Genomic DNA, 17533 nt, shown 5'->3' with positions numbered 1-17533 from the left:
ATTTATTGAAATGAATCCACCTTCTTTAATCTTATCTAGTGTTCTTCCCAGATGTGTGATGAAGATGATTGGTGATGTTGGATCCCCTTGTCTTGTGCCTTGACTAGTGGCAAACCAATCTCCAGTGTCACACCTGCTATCCTGACTGTTGCTTGTGCTTTGCTGTTTATATCTTTCAACAGGCAGATCAATTTGTTGTCCACACCATAGGATTCCAAGACTACCCATGTTATATTTTGGTCAATATTATCAAAGGCTTTTTGGAAGTCCACGAAACAGCAGTATATCTTTTTGTTCTTTCTTCGAGCTTTCTCTGTTATTAGTTTTAGTGTGAGTATTTGTTGCACTGGACTTCGATCTTTTTGAAATCTGGCTTGTTCATCAGGAAGATGTGCCTCCGTATGACCTTTCATTCTGTATTTTCATCAGCACTTTGCAAAGGTGACTCATTAGTGCAATAGTTCTGTAATTAGTACATTCTATAGCACTACCTTTCTTATGAAGAACAAGCAAGACCGATTCATCCACTCTTAGGGGGCATTCCCTGATCTCCATATTTCATTACATAGATATACATTTCTTTCACAACCAGTTCTCCCCCATATTTTAGCATCTTACCTATTATGTTGTCATTTCCAGGACTCATTGTTCTCGATGTTTTATAGCCTTACTCACCTCCTCTTCCAAGATGTCATTTTCAAAAATCTCTGCCGGCAGAGAGATTGCTTTTAGTTCTTTGATTACTTCTATTGTAATATTACTTAGTTGATTTTTATATAGTTTGCTGCAATATCTTGTCCATCAATACTTTATCTTCATTTTTGACTGCTACTGATCTTGTTTGCCATTTTCCTATTAACATTTCTTATAAGTTTATAGACCTCTCTAGTTTTGTGTTCTCCATAGTACTGTTCAGTCTTTTTGCATTGGTCCTCCAGTCATTTGGCTTTTTCAGATCTTGCTTCTTTCCATACTTCATTGCATTTATTGATGGTATAACTCATATAACATATATAACTCATCTGCTGCCTCTGAATTATCTCTTTTACATTTCAGTTCTCTTTTCTCTTGTACATTTCAGGGTCTCCTGAGTTATCCATTTCTTGATGATCTTCTCTCTTTCAGAAAATTACTTCCTCTACCACTTTTTTTTAGTACTGTAGTCAATCGTTCTGCTCTTGTATTTATATTTTGTTTTTGCTGCCTCTGAATTATCTCTTTTACATTTCAGTTCTCTTTTCTCTTGTACCAATTTCAGGGTCTCCTGAGTTATCCATTTCTTGATGATCTTCTCTCTTTCAGAAAATTACTTCCTCTACCACTTTTTTTTAGTACTGTAGTCAATCGTTCTGCTCTTGTATTTATATTTTGTTTTTCACTTGTGGTCTTAAGCTTAGTTTCCAGTATATCCTGATATGCTGTTCTTAATCTGTCTTCATTTAGTCTTGAGATTTCTCTATTTTTTTGGAATTTTCCTTTGTAATTCTGTTTCAGTTTTAGTCTTATATTCACAATCACTAAGTTGTGGTCACAATCAATATCAGCTCCTTGGAATGATCTGTACTGTTGAACTGATGTTCACCATTTCTGGTCTGTTAATATCAGGTCAATCATATTCTCATGCCTGCTATCAGAGGAGTGCCATGTCCATTTACGACAATCTTTTTGTTGGAATTTGGTGTTGCTAATCATCGGGTCGTTATCAGTGGCAAATTCCAGAAGCATCTCTCCACATTCATTTCTTTCTCCATATCCAAATTTTTCCATAATCTTTTCCCCATTCTGTGTTATTTCTGCCAATCTTTGCATTCCAGTCTTCTCCAATGAAAAGTATATCCCGCTTTTGGCACCTCATCAATTTCAATTGTAGATCTCTGTAAAATCTCTCAATGTTTTCATCTGCACTCTCCACAGTGTGCGCATATATACTTGAATGGTCGTGATATTAAATGGTTGGGCATTGAATTTTGTAACCATTATCCTTTCACCAACTGGTTTGTATCCTATCATTGCTTAACAGGACTGTTACTTAGCAGAAACCTACACCTGCTTCATGCTTACTTTCATTTCCTGACGAAAGAACTCTCCTACCATTTGTTTCTTCTGACAGTGTCCATCTCATTTCTGAAATATCCAAGATGTCGCATCTGTATTTCTTCTTGAAGCAACTGCAATTTTCCAGTTGCCCATAGTATGCAGATATTCCATGTACCTATTGATATTTCCAACCCTTACAGCCTTGAGTTTGATTTCTTTGTCTTTGTTTTCAGTAGCTGATTTTTCAATCCATCCCTAATTGCTTGACTAGGGACGTGGACCTTGTTTGACTGGGTGACGTATGAGCTGGCATGAGTCTTTTCTCTTGTTCTTTGGCATCAGATTACAGTCGTATTTTCTCTTTACTGTCAACACATCGACACTTATCTGACAAACCCTCAGTCTTCCTTGAAGAGCTTGGAGAGATGTAAGACAGAGTATATAGGTCATGTTTAGGCTTAATGTTCTTTATATATTTCTTGGCTTGCTACTTAAACTCTAATTAAAATTCATTAAAACATTTATTCCACTAATTCCTGATATATAAAATGCACAGCACTGAAATTTGTCATTGGACAAAAGAAGGTGAGTTTAATATCTTCTATAAACATCTTCTGCTATCCATATTTCCACCTCTCTCACATCCAGATGGTACCATTGTAACACTACCCTATGACAAAGTTGAACTCCTGGCAACTTTCTTCTCCAGTTTCTACATCAGTGATCAAGGCAAAGCACCCCAGCATTTACCAAGAATTGCACATTGCATGCACTCCTCTGATTGTTCATCAAATTGATGACATCAGAAGAATCCTGAATAGCTTTAGATACCAATAGGACTTCTGGTCCTGATTGCAGTCTCCCAGCTGTTCTCCTAATGCCCATTTGTATAATTTTTATAATCTCTCATACTTATATGACATCTATCCTAATTCCCAACAAAAGGAGATAAAGTGTCAGCCATTTGATTATCATCCCATTGCACTCACCTCAGTTCTATCAGAAACAATGGAGACAAAAACACTAAAATATTCTGTGGCGAGAATACGGTGGAAGAACGCCATGGTAATACATTGTAGTAAATTCAAATTTGAAAGGCTATTCAGAATCAGCCTCAGCCCTAAGAAACATGCCAAACCTCAACAAATTTGGTTGCATGAGACTGCCCCAAATTTGGGAGACATACATCAGAAGACCTTCAGCCCAACAGCCGAGAATACGTACATAATCTGCTAGGGGGCACCATTGGAACTTTTAGGAGAAACAACAGCTTCCTGCTTCGTCCTCAGTTACTGTGTGTAGTGCCTGCGTGCACGTGTCTTTATTTTAAGTTCCTGTGAAAATGGCAACGTGACATTGCTGAAATATTGGAATATAGATTAAAGTTTAATTTTAATTTATATCATTTGTACATTGTAAATTCCTTAAGTAATTTAATAAGTATGTACCTGATCATAATCATAATGGAACATGTGGTGTGTGTGTGTTTTTCTTCTTTCCATTCTCTTTTACCTTGTGGTGTCAAGGATTTTTCTATTCACTTAACTGCTACCATATCGAGAATAAGGTGGTTAGCTATGCCTCCCAATGCATCCTATGTCTGTAGATGCATGCATTCATGGGCTTGTTTGCCTGTTCTGCAGGACAAAAAACCCGAGTTTCCAGGTGAAAAAAAATCCTACCTCCGTGTGAGATTGGATAACTCACCTTTAGTCAAAAGAGTCCAGATAAAGGTTTTTCGTGTCACTGACGCGAATCGAACCCAGGTCTTTCCGACCAGAGGGCTTCGTCTATACTGACTGAGCTACAGAGGCTGTGTGTGTGTGTGTGTGTGTGTGTGTGTGTGTGTGTGTGTGTGTGTGTGTGTGTGTGTGTGTGTGTGTGTGTGTAAATAAAAATAAATAAATAAATAAATATGTATCTATTGAAAAGTATTGATTAAAAATACCAATTACATGTTTTTCAGCCATTGCATTTTTACCATTGAATTGATTCAAGTTGCTGATGTTCCAGAACCTCATGTTGCTAAAATAAATAGGTAAGAATGCATGAATGATTTCAAAATGATTACACCTGCACATTTTTCATTTGCTAGTGAGGTTCTGCTGAAATTTGTTATTTGTTCATTCATATATGCTAAAAAAATTTTTTTTTTGTATTGATTTATTACAGGATTTTTGTATTTTTTTACATTAAAATTTCTGGTGTTGTTACATATACCTTTTCGTCAGTGAAAGGAGTATGTGATGAATTGTAGTAGTGATATTGATAGTTTTTCAGTTTTATTAGATATGCCAGCTAGCTAGTTAATACATCAAAACTTCATTTATCTGAACAGATGGAAAAGCAGTTTGCATCAGACATTTGAAGGGTTAGGTAACTGAAGTTAGAATTGCATGATGCTTTAGCAGAGGTTGGTTGCAATGCAGTGAAATTTGAGTATTATGTTCAACATTCCACATGAATTTCATTATGAATAAGTTCGCTAATAATGGTGTTTAAGCCTGTATGCTGATTATTCCTCACAATGTTTAAGGAAATTAAAAACATAGATGATATAATAACTAAATAAATTTACTTATTATTTTCAGTAATTTGAAAAAGTTAAATTGGCATCATCAAGGGAATTATACACTAGCATCAATAAATGCATGCATGCAGGAACTACTTCAGTAAGTGAGAATGAACAGAGAAATTAAAAAAAAATTAAAATAAAAAACCCACTAAATTGTGATTATTCACATGCCTGATACAACAGGGAAACAGGAAGATGAAGGCATCCATCCTTCCTCCTGTTTTCCTTCAAAGGAGACAAAGCTAGGAAGTGATGCCTTATGCAGGGAGGCCTATAGTCCTAAATTACGCCCACTTATTTGCTTTGATTGGATGTCCTTAGCTGTTCAATTGATTGTCTGCAGTTGAATGCATCAATATTTATTGAGGTTTGTATAGTTAAGTGAGGACAAAAGCAGAAAAGATGCAAGAAATAAGGAAGTCTTATTGACTATGTTATTGTTGATAGCAATATTTTTTCAATGGTTCAGGACACAAGAGCATACAGATTTTCAATTTGAAGTGATCACCATTTCTATACACTCCCTTAGGGTCCATATGAGGAATTTGATGATGAGCGATCACCATTTAGTTTTGAATAGGGTAAAAATTGAATATTATATTGAAATGAAAACTGTGCAAGAAAGATTTCAAACAAATGAAAGGTGAGCAACTGTCAGAGGTAAAGTGTAAATTCAAATACATAAATATTAATCAAGAATAAATGAGTTTGAAAACAAAAACCAAATCTTCGCAAATTCATTGGCAAACTCTGAAGAAACATTGGATTCAGCCAGAGAGGCTTGTGGTGAGGTTGTCTGCAAAGACATAAAAAATCAAATTTCCATGACGGACTCATGAAGTTAAAGAGGAAATCAAGGAAAAGAAGAAATACATACCACAAAGCATATTGAAAGTTTCTGGCAAGAAAGTAAGCTTGTGCTCTTAGAAATTACAGAGAAAATGTAAGAGAGCAAAGCACTGTGTTAAACTAGCTAAATACAAGTCATGGGAAGACTTTAGTAAGAACATTGAAATTAAATATTAGGAAGGAAGCAAAATATTCTAGAGACTATAGAAAAAGCTTAGAAATGGAGTAAAGGGTATTGTAAAAGTAATCAGAGATGATACAGGTGACGTGAAAACTGATGCTAATGATATTCTAAATGTTTTTAGAATATCTTTATCATCCTGATTGACCAAGTGGTTAATGTACCCACTCTCCAACCAACAGGCTGCAGGTTCAAATCTCGTCGTAGGCATCACTGTTTGTGATTGTTTTTAGGTTGGAGATGAATATCATCGCCCAGTGTGACACCACCTCCCTGTTTATTGGAGGCCTGAAGTGACTTGAAAAAAAGTTCCTTTTTTGATCTCTAGAGCAAGGTTTCCAGATTATGTAAAAAAAAATGAAAAATACAAAAAAAATATAAAATTGATAAAACATACAAAAAAAAAAACACCCCTAGCTCATCTATGGTACAAAATGTACTTTAGGTTTACAAATAATCTTTTGTAGGCAGGTGCAACATAAAAAAAAAATCTGGAATATGTATCAATACTTGAAGAAGAAAAAGCTATCAAAAACTTGAAATGTGGAAAGTAGCTGGAGTAGATGACATTTGACAAGAAATGCTCAAACATGGAGGTATAAAAGTTTTAAAATAGCCATAGTTCATAATATCAGTATGTAAAAATAGCAATAAAACTGAATGTGAGAATTACTGAGCAGTTTTCCTACTGAGCACTCTTGATAAGATTTATGCAAGTATACAGTAAAACCTCGATATAATGGACTAATTCAGGTGAGGGGCATGGGTGTCTGTTAAATCTGAAAGTCCATTATAAAATAAAGTAGATTTTCCAAATACGTATGTTAAAGAATTGACAAATTAGCTAATTTGCATATTTTTACTTATGTAGAAACTTTTGTATGACAATATTTGATTTAACGTTAAATTAATTCTTTTCTGTTCGTCCATATTTTAAGGTTAGGGTTACAAAGATGTGTTTTACCTTTCATACTATTCTAATGTTAAATTTATATTGAATAGGTCTATAAAATGCATACATACATAAACCATTCACTGCGAGTAAACAAATGCACACTACTGGGCTTGGCTTAGCACACGTCGGAACATCTGCCAGCATGCGTTAAAACTGCTGCAGAGAGTCATGCACGCGAGGAAAAAACCAATTACAGCGCGATTGGTGTGATCACATGCTAATCATTCAGTCACTGCTTATAAAACATGTTTTATGAGCAGTGACTCATTTATGTCAGCTAAATTACTCAGTGTTTTACCAACATATGATTGCCTATTCACCAAAATGTTTTAAATAACACGAAATTAATAATAAAAAATAACCTGTTAATTTGATTATAAGCAAATCTTAGTTAAATGCATTTTAAAATTAACAGGTTGTTAATTTTCACATGTGGCATATGGACTGAAAATTTTGTCCATTGAATCGAGGATTTACTGTACTTGAGAAAATCATCATCAAATTCCTGATTTGTACCCCCAAGGGGTGTACAGGATATGATAGTACTACATGAAAAACTTACATCATTACTAACTTCCTATCTACAATTTTCCTCCAAATCAATCGGTTACCTGTCAAGACTCCAACATTATCAGATCTTATATTTCTATCTTCTAAGGCACTTTATCCAGTGGATGCTAACAATGTTAAATACTTTTCTAATATCCTCGTTTTTAATATGATGTTGCCACTGAAGCCATCATTTCTAACCCAGCTCTCAGATCCATAAGTTAAAATTGGTTTGAACACTGTCTTGTATACAGCTAATTTAGTATTTTGACTAATTTCTCTTTATTCATTCCATATAAATTTATTTAATTGACTTCCTACCATGCCAACTTTTTTGATTCTGTCATCTATTTCCATATTTAATTTACCATCTTCACTAAAAATCGTGCAAGTAGCTGAAATGTTTTACTAGTTCTATAGGTTCTCCATTTGCAATGCAGTTTCAATGTTTCTGCTTATTTTCATTGTCTTTGACTTGTTATTGCTGACCTTCATACCAGATCTATTACAACAGTTATTCAATTTAGTTAGGGAATCTTGTAGACTTGTACTGGATTTATTTAGAAGTATAACATCATCTGCATAAAATAAGGAGCTGAGATTATATTCTCCAATTTTAATCATCATCATCACGTTCTAACAGTTTTAGAAGGAAAAATTATGGGAAAAGGATCAAGAGATAAAAAACGAAGGACATGGTTTGAAGATATAAGATCATGTCAGGATCACATGGCTATGCAGAAACTAAAAGGAAAGCCACCAACAAAGAGAACTGGAAGGATTATGGTGCCGCACCCTCTCATTGAGGAAGCTACATGATGATGATGATGATGATGATTAAAATTGGAGAATATAATCTCAGCTCCTTATTTTATGCAGATGATGTTATACTTCTAAATAAATCCAGTACAAGTCTACAAGATTCCCTAACTAAATTGAGTAACTGTTGTAATAGATCTGGTATGAAGGTCAGCAATAACAAGTCAAAGACAATGAAAATAAGCAGAAACGTTGAAACTGCATTGCAAATGGAGAGCCTATAGAACTAGTAAAACATTTCAGCTACTTGCACGATTTTTAGTGAAGATGGTAAATTAAATATGGAAATAGATGACAGAATCAAAAAAGTTGGCATGGTAGGAAGTCAATTAAATAAATTTATATGGAATGAATAAAGAGATTAGTCAAAATACTAAATTAGCTGTATACAAGACAGTGTTCAAACCAATTTTAACTTATGGATCTGAGAGCTGGGTTAGAAATGATGGCTTCAGTGGCAACATCATATTGGCAGGACATGTACTGTTGAACCTCGGTACATGTCCTGCCAATCTCATTTTTCTCTGGATCGTTTCCTGTAATATAGATTTCTGTGTTCACATTCTCTGTAGGACATCTGTATTTGTCGCGTAATCTGTTCATGAGATCTCCTATAGCACCACATTTCAAAGGACAATACCCAGGTCTCCCTTCCATATGTGGAAACTGGCCACTTCTTATCATTCTTTTCTTTGTCTCAATGCCCACAGAACTTCTGAGCAGATCTTTATTTTTGTTTTTTTCCAAAAGGCATTTTTAGCTATGGCTGTTCTTATTTTTAGTTCTTTATCTTGCTTTCCATCTGCAGTAAAGTAGGTGTCTAAATATTTGTAGTCTGTTGTATGTTCACTTTTCATATTATTTATGAATATTTCTGGCTCGGATCTTTTTCTTTTGAGATTTTCATAAATTTGGTCTTTATTGAATTTATATCTAATCCAAACTCTTTATCTTGTTCAATTAGTAGCTGCAGTAATTTGATTAATTTTTTTCCGTTTTCTGCTATTAGAATGGTATTATCAACATGTCTAAGATTGTTGTATTTTATACCATTAATACTAATTCTTATTGTTTGTTTTTCAATCTTTTTAATGCTGTCTCACAATAGATATTAATCAAATTTGGTGAAAGGATACAACCTTGTCTAACTCCTATTTTTATTTTCACCCTCAGAAGTCTCAGAGTTAAGCAGCTGCATTTTCTGTTTGGCGTAAATCATTTTTATAATCTTAAGTACACGATCTTCTGTCTAATTTATCTAATATATTGCATATTTTATTATGTTTTACCCAGTAGAAGGTCTTCTGAAAGTCTGTGAAGCATATGTGTCTGTTCATATTTCTTTCAAGTGATCTTTCTATTAATATTTTTAGTTCCAGGATAGCATTAATGGTTCCCATTCCTCTTCTGAAGCCTTTCTATTATTCACTCAATTCACTGATTAAGGCTCTTTCAATTTCTTTGTTAACAATGGTTAAAATAATTTAGATTCATGGGATATTAGGCTCACAGTTTCTGTAATCCTCACAATTTTGTGCATTATTTTTCTTTGGAATTGTTATGCAGATAGATATAAAAACTTCAGGTAATTCTATTGTTTTATAGATGTCTTGAATGGATTCCACCAAATTGTTATTATAGTCATTCAAAGCTTTCAGCAGCTCAGCTGGAATATTATTGCACCCAGAAGATTTATTATTAGGAAGATTCTTAATTATGTGTTGTATATCCTTTCTTGTCGGTAGAGTGGTATCTGTTGTCATGAACCTTACCATTATCATCATCATAGAGATCTGATAAGTACTCCACTCATCTTCTATTTATCTTTTCCTTATCAATGATTATGTTCCCATCTTTGTCGTTGATGTTATTAGACTGTATACGTTTTGCTTTTGAATTAATTTCTTTAACTTTCAGGAATGCTTCTCTGGTTTTGTTCTTATTTTGTAATTCTTCTATTTCAGTGCACTGCCAATTTTAATATCAGATTTAATAACACTTTCCTTCATAATGTTATCCATATAGATAATAAATAACAGAGGGGATAATGTACATCCTTGTCTGACAACAGATTTCGCATAAAACCATGTTCCTGTACTTCCTTCAATTCTAACTGATTTACAACTCAAATAAAGACTAAGTATTGCTTGATATAATGCCTTACAAAACTTAAATACAGATCTTTGTTATATTCCCATGATTTCTCAACTATTTGTCATAAAGTGAAAATGTGATCCTGACAGCCTCTATTTGGCCTGAATCTAGTGTGTTCTTCACCAAGTTTCCCTTCCACAATCCTCCTCAACTGTTTCTCAAGTATACTTGCATAAATCTTACCAGGAATACTCAGTAGGGAAATACCTCTGTTATTCTCACATTCAGTTTTATTTCTTTTTTTTAAATATGGATACAATGAAAGCTCTACTCCAATCATCTGGAATTCTTCCCTGTGTCCAGGCCTTCTGAAGTATGCAGTGCAGCAACTGTAAGACTTTTATACCTCCATACTTGAGCATTTCTGGTCAAATATCATCAACTCTCGCTGTCTTTCCACATTTCAGGATTTTAATTGCTTTTTCTACTTCAAGTATGAATATGTATTCCTGATTGCATGCCTATTGAGTGTTTTTTACTACTGTGCTGTCACTGATCGTTTTGTTTATCATATCATCTTTACATAACACTTGATCATCTCTAATTCCTTTTACAGCACTCTTTCCTCCATTTCTGAGCTTTTTCAATAACCTCCAGAATATCTTGCCACCTTCTTGATATTTATTTTCTATGTTCTTGCCAAAGTCCAATTTGCAATATGATATTTATCTTTATAATTCTACTTAAATTTGCCTGCCTTATTGTACTTACTGTTGAACCATGGCTTGGAAAGTTTATATGATTTGGATGCAGTGGGGAATGAAGGCCTTCATGCTGTTGAGAATAATTTCTGTAAATTGCTCACAATTGGTTATAGAATTTAAGTGGAAGCAGTAGTAACCATGAAAGTAATGTTGAAGGACACAAGGTTGGGAGTGGCTGAGGGGAGGTCATGCTGTTGGACATCAAATTTGCACAAGATTATGATCTTAGTTATGATATTACACAAGAAGTAACTGTATTATTACTTTAAGAAGAAATTGAAGAAGATAGAGAACATTTCAGCTAGAAGATGAACATTGTACATTAGATCATGCTTATATCGTCTCTTCAACCTCGATTGTTGAAACTAGAAAACCGTACCAGTTGGAATTGTGGATATTAAGATCACCTTGGAACCTAAGTAATCTCAATGATAAGATCATGAAGTCAGACTGATTTTCAGAATTTTTAGAGTGTTGAATATAACTGATGCATGTTACTGAATAAGGCAAGGAAACCTTAAGCTAGTGGTGATGGTGGTAAAGACCAGAGTATTTTAGATTTTGCATTCCTAGCATGCCATATCAAATCTTACAGATACACATGTGTTACCAGAAAATCTGCTATTTGTCAGTAGCAGATTTTTAAAATTTAGTGACATCAGATTTTTTTTTTTTTTTTTAAAGGAAAAATTTTAGTCCTGTTTCAAACATTTAATAATTAAAAAATATAATATTTTATTTTTTTAAATGACATTTCTTTATCAGAGTTTGTATAAGGAATAAAGTCCTTAGGTATAATTATGGCATGCTACATCCATTTGTTGTCATTTATTGATACCAAAAAGAAAATTAAGGGAATAAATAAAAAAAAATTAAAAAATAAAAGTTCATCTCAAAATCTTTACTTATGGAGCTTGAAACGTGATAGAAGAAGAAAAAAATTAGTTTCCAACTAAGTTCTTGCACTCAAACTGTATTTTATGTTTGTCCTCACTGTGCTTTGTGGTACCAGGCTGAAGTGCTCTTGTACCATAGCACAAGATGATGCATTTTCAAATGTTCACTTTTGAGTGAACAAGAGTGGCTGTTGAACAGAATATGTTCAAGAAGAAGAAAAGCATTTGATCAAAAAATATCACATAAACGAAGGATATTTCTTAAGTCAGGGAATCTCTTCAAGCTTAGTTGTTGAAACTAGAAAAAGTCAGTTGGAATTGTGGATGATTACCTTTGTACCTAGGTGACCTCATTGATAAGCTGAAAAGAAGAGATCATTAAGATCAGAGCAAACTGTTTTCCTGAATCCTCTTTTCTCCCAGTTCAGTTATATCATAAAATAGTTGCTGCAAATAATTTTGGTGAAATTAATTTTCCTTATCTGATTTGCTCCTTTTATTTCTATTTCAATTTCTTTTCCATATATCGTAGAATCTGCTTATTGTGATTGTGGATAATATTATCAATTGGCTGTTGTTATCAAAATCAGTTGGTCCCAAAACGCACTGTAAAATCTCTCATGATATGTAACAATGTAACTTATCTTGTTTGCTTTTACATGTTTTTTTAAGAGGAATGTACAGAAATGTTAATAACTTGAATGAGCCTTTGTTAAAATAATGTGCCACATGACGTCATCACATAATGCTGTTAACTCATGTCTAATCAGTATAATTCTAAGAATAGTGAAGAATTCTAATTGACATATATGGCAATTTCAAAAGATGCTTGAAATATGACGTCATCATGTCCGAAGGTATATACATGACCATATATGGAAAGTTTGAGAAACTCGCACATGCATATAACAGAAGTCCTGGCATATATAAGGCCCATTGAGAAGTAATGGGGGTCTTAGGGCTTTCACCTTATCTTATCTGAGTCCGCTGCCACGTGAGGTCTGCTGTTTGGAATCAAAAGGAAAGAGCTGCACATTGCTGTCATGTTAAGGGTCCTATAAGGCATGTAATAATCAACGACACAGAGAGACAAAGAAGAAATTTGGCAGGAAATCAAGAACGAGACAGCAGATGGAAAGAAAGACAAGAAGGAGCACTTATGTATGAACAGAAGATTCATGTAAAAGGCAGTGCTGAACGAGAATTGTAAATAGTTGTTATATATGTGATAATTCCAAACAAGATTGTACATCAAGTGTGTCTGTTTATGAGATAATGTATATTGATTTTGATTTAAGCTTTACTCAAGGTATGCTTTATTGTCAGTTAATGTATATATGGGCAGGATATTCTAGATTGTGAATTAACTTTAAAGGAAGAAAATGGGAACTAAGTTTGAATTAGGAAGAATTGAAAATAACAAAAGAATTGTAATGAAATTGTATATATATATGTTAATGTGAATCAAACTATAAATATTCCGTTTTGATTTAATTAAATGGTTTGTGAACAACACATTGGACTGATTTTGTAATGGACTGAAAATTTCTAACCTGCATAAGATAGAAGTTTATGTGATCAATAATTAACCCATGACTAATTTAAAGTAAGAATTAATATAAGCAGGGAATACAAACAATATCTGCTTTGTCTTTAGTTTAAAATCTTATAATGACACACTCAATACATAGTCTGCAGTTGTAAAACAAATAAATTTGTTAGACTGTAGAGTGTCAGAGAACATAGGATATGGTAGAAATAACTATAAAAAAAGACAAAGCAGGGTAATAGAAATACATAATGTTTTATAACAACACCATTTAAAATGAATTAAAAAGAATCTGTCTATAATCAAAGTTCTGGTTATTGTTTTCAAAATTCTCGAATGTTTGCCCTTTTGCATCTCAGAATTAAGAACTTTAAGAGTTAATCAGGAGAAAGTTTGACAAAGGACATTTGTCGAAATCTGAGTTTTGTGTTAATCTTCTTTTAATTTTATTATTTTATTATTATTATTATTATGTGAGACCTCCATGGATTCAAGAACTCAAGGGAGGCTATAAATCATCCAAACCAGCTATCATACCTTCCCTTAAATTCATTCACACTAGATGCACTCACTACCCCCTACGGGTAAATTATTCCACTCACTCACTGCTCTCTGGGAGAAAAGCCTAGCTCTTACCCCTTTCTTGACTATGAACAAACTTAACTTCCATGGATGCCCCAGTGTTAACGAAAAATTTCATCTGTTGAAATCCTATAACACCCATTCAAAAGATTATAGCCCTCTATCATATCACTGCTCTTTCTCCTGTTAACCAGAGTCTGCAATCCACATACTCACAATCTATCCTCATAATCTAAATCCCATAATTCAGATATAATCTTTGTAACTCTTAAATCTATCCTCATAATCTAAATCCCATAATTCAGATATAATCTGTAACTCCTATATCTTTTTATAAATTTTTTTTAATCTTAATCTTCTGTAAATCTTATCTTCCAGTCAAATGCAGGTGGGTATAAATATAGTTGAATTGTGATTTTTCAAGTTTATTTTCATGCTCTCTTTCAGTAAGTAAATTTGACTTGAAGTCTTGTTAAAACAGCCCTTAGCATTATGACAGAAACAAGAAAAAAACATAAAGATTTATCTTTTCAAGAAAAGCAAAGAATTTTGGAGTGCTATGATAAGTTGCCCAAAATGAGTTGGCATAGTGCTGTACATTTAAAAATTTCACTGATTAATGGGCATTTGATGCACTGAAAAGTAGAACTTGCAAAAACAATGGGCAAAGAAAATTTCATCACAACTGATAGATGGTTTAACAGGTGGAAAAAGCTAGAGAGAGAATATTGTGTACAAGTGTATTCATGGTGAAGAAAAAAGTGCTGATTTTTTATCAGCTGATGCGTGGATTAAGACTAAGTGGTCAAAAATTATTGCTGAATATTCTGCTGAGGATATTTACAATGCAGACAAAACAGGACTCTCTTTTTGTGCAATGCCTGATTATATGTTTAATAATGAAAGTACTAAAGGATTTAAATTTTAAAAAGAGCAAAAGTGAAAAGTGATAAACAAGAGCTCCTAGTGATTGGATAAAGTAAAAATCCTTGGTGTTTTAAAGGCATCAAAAGTTTGCCTGGTGACTGCTGTTCTAATGCAAATGCTTGGATGACTAATGCCATTTTCAACAATTGGTTAAGTGGGATCTTAAATTAAAGCGAAAAATTGTCTTGTTAATAGACAACTGCAGTGCACACACAAACAATTTATCATTAAAGAATACCAAAGTAATCTTCTTGCCTTCGCACACTACATTGTTAATTCATTGACCAAAGCATCATATCATAGGAACTTTTAAAGCTTATTATCACAGGGAAGTTCATGCGAGAATTATAGCTGAACTTGATTATATAAAAGACCAATCTGATGAAAGTGCAATTGCAAAAAAAGATTTCCCTTCTTGATGCATTGCATTTGGCAGCAATGTCATGGAAGCAAGTCTCAGAGAAGACTATTGAAAACTGCTTCCAAAATAGGCAGATTTTTAAAAAAACTCTGAATCTCCTTCTTCTGAAGAATTTGAATATCTTACAAATGAAATTTTTGATAAAACCTCAGATGGTTTGAAAATTGGCTGGATATTAATAACAGTGTTGAAGTGGTGGCTACAATGACAGTGTTGGCAATATGCCAAGCTGCTTCCAATGAAACTTTAAATTAGTAGAAGAAAGTGAACCTAATACAAGTATAGAAGATCATTTTATATCCTTTGCTTCATGTTATCAGCCGGTTATTGTTATCGAAAAGCGACAGTCCCAAAGTGGTCACAATAAGCGTTGTCTACTGTATATATGTTTATTATTGATAATCCTCTCTCATGTATATAAGTTAATATATTAATATGGACATCCTTTATTCTTATTTTTAAAGCTTCTGTCATTTGACAAGTCTATTGAGGCTTTTTATTATAATCTATGAAAGCCAAGAAAATTGGCATATTATATTCTTTAGTTTTTTCCCCATTATTTGGGAAAAATTAAAGGCTGATCTAATGCTTTTTAGATGATGAAGGGTCAAGTTGAGAATGATAGAATGATGTTCTGAAACTGCCTGTTCTTTTTATTGAAGGCAATTTATTTTGTTATCTATAGTTTTTGTAAAAAGCTTATATAAAGGACTGGAAGAAGAGGTACAATTTCAGTTGAAGTTATAACTTTTATCAAAATTTTTTTTATGTTGACCCCATACCTGAAAAAATCACAAGACCTATAACACTACAGTGGCATGTGTGGGCAATTGATTAAGGAGAAAAATGTAGCTTGTTGATATGTTTCTTAAAGAGTGGTAGATTGTACTCAGTGAAAAATAACAGTACAGGGGAGATTGTTCCAAAGAATAGAGGTGGATGGGTGGAATGAAGTAAACTGATGAGAAGTTAGTTCTGTATGTTCAAAACTGGACAGTGTATGGGTGTTAGTCAATGGCTCCTCTAGTTCTACTATGGTTGGAAGAAAGTAGAGGAATGGCAGCATTGGATTGTACATCCTGGCTCTGAATCCGGCATCTTGTTAGAACGTAGTTCTTATTTAAATTATCTGTTTTTTTATTATCTTAATTAATTGTTGGTTGATTACTAATCCAAATATAGAGAAATTTATATTATCCTGTGCCACCCTATATTCAGATTAGTCTATATAATATAGTGTAATCAATCATCAACTAACTTTAGCAATCTCACTTTTCTACAGGCTGAGTTTAAAATTAATATTTAAGGCTTATGCAAGGTCTGATAAACTTTATGAGCGGTGCAATGAAGAAAAATCATACAAACAACAAATTGAATCCAATAAAATAAACATTTAATACAGGGTTATAGAACATGTACAAGTAAAACTTTAAAAATAAAATAATGTAAATCAGCTTAGTCCAAATACTCATAACAAACATAAAGCATTAGGCATCACACATTCAGCTGTCAATACTATATTCATCCGAATAATTGAAGATGGTCTACACAGTTCAGTGTTACAGAATCTCACAGTAATTATTCTTAAAGTAGAATTCTCTAATTCTCTCTTAGTCAACTAACACTTAATTTAATTATGAGGCAGCTATCACTTCAAGAGGGAAACACTTTAAAGCTCCATACTTCGGCTCTTTTTAGTAGAATGCCAACAGTTGATGTTAAGATATATCAGGCGGAGCTAACTCTTATATCTTCATGCAGAAATATAAAAAAAATGGACTGCTCTTACCGGGTTACATCTTTTACACATTGGATTCACTATAGGTACACTTAAAACTGTAGTTAACTATCACTCTGAAGCAACACTATTCAAAAGAAATCTTCACTATAATAACTGAAATGTTAAACATAGCGCTTCATAAGTCATGACACACTCATATTAGGTAATCTACTTATTCCTTATTTATTAGTATGGATTTAATTCAGCCTTGCACTGTTCTTCTTCAAAACAACTGGGATTTGTCGTAATTTTATAATTCCGTAGAAATATTCCGAATTGCCTATTAATTTCCTGGTCCTTTCATAATCTATTTATGGCATTTCCAAATCCCCATTACTGCCACCCCTTACTTCACTCCTTGCTGTCCATAAGCTTTCTCCTTGTTTTCTTTCGTTCTCCAATTAAATACGTTCATTCTTCCCACCAAAATCTGGTTCTAGCTAGTTCAGCTTATATCAACTTCTTCTCCCTTCAAATACTATAGCTCACGCTCCACGCACGCACTATCTAAAATTAACTCTGTTTCCTTGACAACAGCCAATCAAATCCAATCGG

General features: G+C 33.4%; 1 protein-coding gene across 1 annotated transcript in view; it reads left to right on the top strand.

Moving 5' to 3' along the window:
* The window catches only part of LOC150107184 (uncharacterized), a 646985-nt gene that overhangs the window by 218332 nt on the left and 411120 nt on the right, over positions 1–17533 (top strand). The window contains exon 8 of the mRNA XM_090391664.1: positions 4004–4075. Coding sequence (XP_090247790.1) covers positions 4004–4075 — 72 coding nt within the window. The remainder of the gene's footprint in view (positions 1–4003; positions 4076–17533) is intronic.

The sequence above is a fragment of the Typopeltis vanoorti genome, chromosome 4, assembly GCF_054136105.1.
Source record: "Typopeltis vanoorti isolate ZY-2024b chromosome 4, IOZ_Tvanoo_1.0, whole genome shotgun sequence".
In the NCBI taxonomy this organism is placed as follows: domain Eukaryota; kingdom Metazoa; phylum Arthropoda; class Arachnida; order Uropygi; family Thelyphonidae; genus Typopeltis; species Typopeltis vanoorti.
The sequence above is the reverse complement of the archived record's forward strand: the minus strand, read 5'-3'. Positions and strand labels throughout refer to the sequence as shown.